This window comes from Piliocolobus tephrosceles, unplaced genomic scaffold (assembly GCF_002776525.5).
Source record: "Piliocolobus tephrosceles isolate RC106 unplaced genomic scaffold, ASM277652v3 unscaffolded_25027, whole genome shotgun sequence".
In the NCBI taxonomy this organism is placed as follows: Eukaryota; Metazoa; Chordata; class Mammalia; order Primates; family Cercopithecidae; genus Piliocolobus; species Piliocolobus tephrosceles.
Window position 1 is genome coordinate 1 of NW_022307674.1, and position 7,594 is coordinate 7,594.

The window sequence follows — 7,594 nt, forward strand, 5'->3', positions numbered from 1 at the left end:
CCATGTTAGCTGGGATGGTCTCAATCTCCTGACCTCATGATCACCTATCTCAGCCTCCCAAAGTGCTGTGATTACAAGTGTGAGCCACCGCGCCCAGCCTAATTTCTGGTTTTTTGTTTATTTGTTTGTTTGTTTGTTTTTGAGAGGGAGTCTCCCTCTGTCGCCCAGGCTGGAATGCAGTGGTGTGATCTCGGGTCACCACAACCTCCACCTCCTGGGTTCAAGCAGATTCTCCTGCCTCAGCCTCCTGAGTAGTTGGGATTACAGGAATGTGCCACCACGCCCTGCTAATTTTGTAATTTTAGTAGAGTCAGGTTTCTCCATGTTGGTCAGGCTGGTCTCAAACTCCTGACCTCAGGTGATCCGCCCGCCTCAGCCTCCCAAAGTGCTGGGATTACAGGCATAAGCCACTGCATCTGGCTAATTTCTATATTTTTAGTAGAGACAGGGTTTTACCATATTGGCCAGGCTGTTCTTGAACTCCTGACCTCAAGTGATCCACCCACCTCAGCTTCCCAGAGTGCTGGGATTATAGGCGTGAGCCACCACACATGGCCTGGTAGTATTCTTGTTAAAATTACTGATATGAATGTTGTTGCAGGGTAGGCTGGGAGTGGTGGCTCATGGCTGTAATCCCAATGCTTTGGGAGACCAACGTGGGCAGATCACTTGAGCCCAGGAGTTTGAGATCAGCCTGGGCAATATAGTGAGACCTCGTCTCTGTAACAACTGCAGCAACAAAATCCCAGCAATTTGGGAGGCTGAGGCAGGAAGACCACCTTGAGCCCAGAAATTCAAGACCAGCCTGGGCAACGTAGTGAGACCCCAACCCTATAAATAAGTAAAAATAGAGGCAAATAACTTAAAAGAATAAACATTGTGAACATCAATTCCCATCACAGCAAGCCCTGGATGAAAACATGGACCTCTTGGAAGGTATAACTGGCTTTGAAGACTCTGTCCGAAAGTGTAAGTCCCTCCCTGAGGCTGGGCTCCCCAAGGGGAAGGGGTAGGGAGTGGCAGCCAGGTCCGGGGAGCAGCTCCTCACGAGTTTTGTCTCTGACCTCCACAGTTATCTGCCATGTTGTGGGTATCACGTACCAGCACATCGACCGCTGGCTGCTGGCCGAGATGCTCGGGGATCTGTCGGGTAATGCCTTCTGGGTCCTGGTGCACATCTGGGAGGTTGGGGGTGGCCAGGGCAGTGGACCTCAGTCAGCTCCTCCAACAGGCCTGTGCAGGTCTCATCAGGTCAGCGTGGAAGGCCCAACCCAGGGAGGAAATAAGAACCTGGTATAAGACAGTCCCTACCTTGAGGGAGATCCTATGCCATTTGCTCATTTCTTCTGCATTAATTGAGTGCCTACCGTGTATCAGGCAGTGTGCTAAACTGGGCATGCAGCAGTAAACAAAGTGGGATGGCTCCAATTCATTCTCATGGAGGCAGCAAAGCACATGGCAACGTGTAGGTGTCCAGTGGCAATTCATGTCATGAAGGAAAGCAAGACAGCTCACAGACCAGCGGCATCTGAGCCCTTCCCTCCGTGGAGTGAGGCCCGTGGCCTGAGGTAGAGCAGAGGAGGATTGTGGAGCAGGGCCCTGACTTCTAACGTTCATGGGCGGGGTGGCCAGAGTGTATATGGCCAGAGCAGAGTGAGCATGGGCGAGAGTAGAGAGGTGGAGTTGGAGGGGCATCTCCAGGTCATGTGGGGCCTTGGGAGGACCTTGTCCTTTCCCCTGAGTGAGAAGGAGCCACCGGAGGGCTCTGAGCAGGGGAAGGCTCTGATCAGATGGATATTTTTTAAAGATCCCTCCAAAAACAAAAAAAAAAAAGGAAAAATAACATATTTGCTTACTTTTGCGAAAAGAAACATAGAAAAGGAAGTCAAAAAACTAAGGAAAGCCAGGTGCAGTGGCTCACGCCTGTAATCCAGCACTTTGGGAGGCTGAGGTGGGTGGATCATCTGTGGTCAGGAGTTTGAGACCAGCCTGCCCAACATGGTAAAACCCCCTCTCTACTAAAAATACAAAAATTTGCTGGGTGTGGTGGCATGCACCTGTAATTCCAGCTACTTAGGAGGCTGAGACAGGGTTGAATCGCTTCAACCCAGGAGGCAGAGGTTGCAGTGAGCTGAGATCGCACTATTGCACTCCAGCCTGGTTGATAAGACTGAAACTCCGTCTAAAAAAAAAAAGAAAAGAAATTAAGAAAGGCCACGTGCGATGGCTTACGCCAGTGAGGCAGGTAGATCACGTGAGGTCAGGAGATCAAGACCAGCCTGGCCGACGTGGTAAAACCCCGTCTCTACTAAAAATACAAAAATTAGTTGGGTGTGTTGGCATGTGCCTGTAATCCCAGCTCTTCAGGAGGCGGAGGCAGGACAGTCGCTTGAACCGGGAGCAGAGGTAGCAGTGAGCCAAGATCATACCACTGCACTCCAGTCTGTGCACTTTTAGTATAGATGGAATTTCACCATGTTGGCCAAGCTGGTCTTGAACTCCTGACCTCAAGTGATCCACCCACTTCGGCCTGCCAAAGTGCTGTGATTACAGACGTGAGCCCCTGCATCCAGCCAAGTAAAAGCTAACTTTTTTTTTTTTTTTTTTTTTGAAACGGAGTCTGGCTCTGTCACCCAGGCTGGAGTGCAGTGGCATAATCTCGGCTCACTGCAACCTCCTCCTCCCAGTTTCAAACAATTCTCCTGCCTCAGCCTTCCAAATAGCTGGGACTACAGGCCCCCGCCACCTCGCCCAGCTAATTTTTTTTTTTTTTTTTTTTTAAGCAGAGACGGAGTTTCACCATGTTGGCCAGGCTGGTCTTGAACTCATGAACTCAAGTGATCTGCCCGCCTTGGCCTCCCAAAGTGCTGGGATTACAGGCGTGAGCCACCATGCCTGGCCAAGTGGAAGCTAACTTTTATTGGACATTTTATGTCATGCATTATACTAAGTGCTCTATATCAGGTAGATGTTTTACATATTTAACAGTGAAAGGAAATTAAAGGATGTGAACATGCCTTAGAATTGAATATAAAGAGAATTATATGAACCTATATCAAAATGATAATAGTCGCACAGAAAATTATTTCAGGTAACTGAAAACTGTTCTGGCCATACATTCTTACAGGCAGTTTTTTTTTCCCCCTTCTCCTTTTAGAGATGGGAGTCTTACTCTGTTGCCCAGGCTGATCTCAAACTCCTGGGCTCAAGTGATCCTCCCACCTCAGCCTCCCAAAGTGCTGGGATTACTGGCGTGAGCCACCGCACCCGGCCCTGGCCATATTTTCTAAGGGCAAAAAAAGTGTATTGTGGCCAGGCGTGGTGGGGAGATCACCTGAGGTCGGGAGTTCAAGACCAGCCTGACCAACATGGAGAAACCCTGTCTCTACTAAAAATACAAAATTAGCCAGGTGTGGTGGCTCATGCCTGTAATCCTAGCTACTCAGGAGGCTGAGGCAGGAGAACTGCTTGGACCCGGGAGGCGGAGGTTGCAGTGAGTCGAGATCGCGCCATTGCCCTCCAACCTGGGCAACGAGAGAAACTCCATCTCAAAAAAAAAATATATATATATATATATATATATAGTTTGTGGTAATGGTCATGTCATAATTTTGCAACCATTTCATATAGGTGTGGGAAAAGGTAGATAAATACACTGCTCTTGTTAGGAACCAAGATTTGCCCAGGGAGAGAAAAGAAGGAATAGAAAATAAAAGAAATTAAGGCGGAAGCCCCACGTGAGGCTGAGAGAGCTCAAAGGCTCCCTCTGGCGGCCGTTCAGAGAATGACCCGTGGAAGGGTGGGGGCAGCAGCAAGACCAGGCCAGCTGCTGCTGTCCAGGAGATGCCGGTGGGCAAGGGGGGCTGCCCTGGCTTCCTGAGCCATGACTCTGTTGCCTCCCAGTCCCCTGGAACTGTGGTATCAGGGTGACCAAAGCCTCTCACTGCCCCTGTCACCTGCAGACAGCCAGCTAAAGGTGTGGATGAGCAAATACGGCTGGAGTGCTGACGAGTCGGGGCAGATCTTCATCTGTAGCCAAGAAGAGAGCATTAAACCCAAAAACATTGTGGAGAAGATTGACTTTGACAGTGAGTGATGGCCCACGGCCTCGGGCCTTGGCGCTAAGGGGGTGCCTCTCAAGGGAGGCCGAGGCAGGGGCCCAGAGGACCTGGGTACGTCTGCACATGTTCTGGGCTGGGAAGTCTGCACCTGCCAGATTCTGTTCACCTTGTGTCTCAGGGCTGCCGCCCAGGGAGCAATAGCAGGGAGCTGGGTGATCTTCCCTGGAACTTCTAGGCCCTGTGTCCTGCCCCATAGCACTCAGCAAGACTTCCTGGGGCCCAGCGGGGCCTCACAGAGGGTCTCTGCACCCTTACTCGTCCCTGAGGCCAGTCTGGTTGGCCCTCTTTTATCCTTAGGGTACCCAGGCCTCATGTGCAGACTTGGAGTCCGGTGAACAGTAGGAATCTTGATTCTCTACTTTGGGTGATTTCACATCTTTGTGCCTCAGTTTTCTCATCTAAGAAATGGGGACGGCCGGGCGCGGTGGCTCAAGTCTGTAATCCCAGCACTTTGGGAGGCCGAGACGGGCAGATCACAAGGTCAGGAGACCATCCTGGCTAACACGGTGAAACCTTGTCTCTACTAAAAAAATACAAAAAAACTAGCCGAGCAAGGTGGCGGGCGCCTGTAGTCCCAGCTACTCAGGAGGCTGAGACGGGAGAATGGCGTAAACCCGGGAGGCAGAGCTTGCAGTGAGCCGAGAGCTGGCCAGTGCACTCTAGCCTGGGCAACAGAGCGAGACTCCATCTCAAAAAAAAAAAAAATGGGGACGACTGCAACAGTAACTATGATAAACACTGTGTAGGTCCTTACATTTACATTGTTTGGTCCCCAGTTGCTAAATTACATAAATAGTATACCTACCTCATGGAATCATAAGTGTGAATGCTTGTATAACACTTAGCAAAGAACCAGTCACACCATTCGTTAAATATTCATTATGACCATCGTCTACACACATGTAACTAGCAGAGGCTCAACTGCTTGCTCAACTAAAAAGAGTGCACGGCCGGGCGCGGTGGCTCAAGCCTGTAATCCCAGCACTTTGGGAGGCCGAGGCAGGCGGATCACGAGGTCAGGAGATCGAGACCATCCTGGCTAACACAGTGAAACCCCGTCTCTACTAAAAATACAAAAATCTAGCCGGGCGAGGTGGCGGGCGCCTGTAGTCCCAGCTACTTGGGAGGCTGAGGCCAGAGAATGGCGTGAACCCGGGAGGCGGAGCTTGCAGTGAGCTGAGATCCGGCCACTGCACCCCAGCCTGGGCAACAGAGCAAGACTTCGTCTCAAAAAAAAAAATAAAAATAAAAAAAATAAATAATAAAAAGAGTGCAGTGGCTACCCCGACTGCCGCTCATCGTGGCAGTGAGCAGATATCCTGGAGCCAGGGAGAAGGGCACAGGCGGGTCGCTCGCTTCATCCCAGGTCTCCCCCACCCTCTTGAGTGTGAGTCAGGTGTTTTAAAGATGTGTTTGGTACAACATGGCTTCTTAACACAAACCAGCTAATTTTGTACTTAACTGGGAAACAGCATTGAGCAGGCAGCCATCTGTGCAGTTGCGGCCCATGGTATCTCACCTCTAAATGCCACGTGACTGCCGTGTCAGGGTTCTCGGTGAGAACTCCAGCAAAAGATTCTGTAGTGAGGGAAGGGCCTCCTTTTTTCTCCCCTTTGGCTTCTGTCACCCCACCCCACCTTCCTGACCTTTTAGGTCATGGGTGGAGAGGGCAGTGCTGAGTCAACAAGGAAGAGGAGGAGGAAGGTGTGAATCTTAGGGACGTAGGAGCCCAGTCCTGCCAGGGGAGTAGACGGGAAGATTCCCTCTGTCTCAGTCCTGGCTCCATTGCCCTGTGTCCTGGGTCCAACAGGATAGGTTCAAAATACTTGGGAGACTGAGGCAGGAGAATCGCTTGAATGGAAGGTGGAGGTTGCAGTGAGCCGAGATCGCTCCACCGCACTCCACCCTGGGCAACAGAATGAGACTCTGTCTCAAAAAAAAAACTTGAGTGTCCTGCAAATAGTACATAGTAACTAGTACATAGTAACTGTTATCGTGTAGGTAATTACAAACAACTCTTCCTTGGCACTTTGTTCTCAGCACCTCGTTTGGTCCTACAATCCTATAGGGCAGGTGCTTCTTAAAGATAGGAAGGTGATGCTCAGAGATGTTCAGTAACTTGTCCAAGTGACCCAGCTGTTAATTGGCAGAGCAGGGATTCGAACCTAGCCCTCCTTGCTCCAGAGTCCATGTTTTTATAATACTGCACCAAGCTGCTTTTGTGATGGTAACCGGGGCCTGGAAGGAGTTTGTGATCTCCCCCTAAAGAATTGTGGGTGCTGTAGCAGGTGGCTGGAGATTTGTCTCCTGCCCTTCTCACCTTCACTCTGATCTCTCCTTCCCTACAGGTGTGTCCAGCATCATGGCCTCCTCCCAGTAACTGCAGGTGTTTAATAAAGATGTGTTGACTCAGCCCTGCTGTCTCCTCCCTGGCTTCCTGCTCTGCCCCTTGCCCACCAGAGGGAGCCCAGGAGCAGGCCTCTGCTCTGGGTGGGCCCCCCTCCACCTTCCTGACCTTTTAGGTCTTGGGTCGGGAAGGCAGCTTTGACTCAGCAAGGAGGAGGGAGAATGAATGGTATGTAGCAGCCCAGCCCTGTGGTGGAGGCTGAGCACTCTGGGAGGAGTGAAGGTGAAGGTTCCCTCTGTCTTGATGGTGGCTCTGTTGCTTTGTGACCTTGGTCAAGGGACTGTGCCTCTCTTTTTTTTGAGACGGAGTCTTGCTCTGTCGCCCAGGCTGGAATGCCGTGGCACGATCTCAGCTCACTGCAAGCTCTGCCTTCTGGGTTCATGCCATTTTCCTGCCTCAGCCTCCCGAGTAGCTGGGACTACAGGCACCCGCCACCATGCTTGGCTAATTTTTTCTATTTTTAGTAGAAATGGGGTTTCACCGTGTTTGCCAGGGTGGTCTTGATCTCCTGACCTTGTGATCCGCCCACCTGGGCCTCCCAAAGTGCTGGGATTACAGGTGTGAGCCACTGTGCCCAGCCGGGACTGCTCCTCTCTGATTCTTAGTTTCTTCTGCAGAAGGGGAAGAACAGTGCACCCTTCTGAAATCTGTGAGGGTTCCTCCAGCCCTTGCCAGTAAAGGCCTGAGATCGGGGCCTGTCGTTGCTCTTAGAAAATGTAAGCCACAGGCCGGGTGCAATGGTTCACGCCTGTTATCCCAACACTTTGGGAGGCCAAAGCAGGAGGATTGTTTGAGCCCTGGAGTTTGAGACCAGCCTGGGGAACAAAGCAAGACTCTCTTTTTTTTTTTCTTTTCTTTTCTTTTTTTTTGAGACGGAGTCTTGCTCTGTCGCCCAGGCTGGAGTGCAGTGGCTGGATCTCAGCTCACTGCAAGCTCCGCCTCTCGGGCTCACGCCATTCTCCTGCCTCAGCCTCCCGAGTAGCTGGGACTACAGGCGCCTGCCACCTCGCCCGGCTAGTTTTTTGCAGTTTTTAGTAGACACAGGGTTTCACCGTGTTAGCCAGGA

The 7,594-nt window shown here is 51.2% G+C and overlaps 1 protein-coding gene across 1 annotated transcript; it reads left to right on the forward strand.

Annotated features, from left to right (window-relative positions):
* The first annotated feature begins 581 nt into the window (after window positions 1-581).
* On the forward strand, window positions 582-6,535 carry LOC113221471 (eukaryotic translation initiation factor 3 subunit K). The gene is made up of 4 exons (XM_026450798.1): window positions 582-969; window positions 1,073-1,150; window positions 3,963-4,088; window positions 6,470-6,535. Exons 1-4 carry the CDS (start codon window positions 921-923, stop codon window positions 6,499-6,501), a joined length of 285 nt encoding a protein of 94 aa, XP_026306583.1. The 5' UTR covers window positions 582-920; the 3' UTR covers window positions 6,502-6,535.
* The last annotated feature ends 1,059 nt before the right edge of the window (window positions 6,536-7,594 follow it).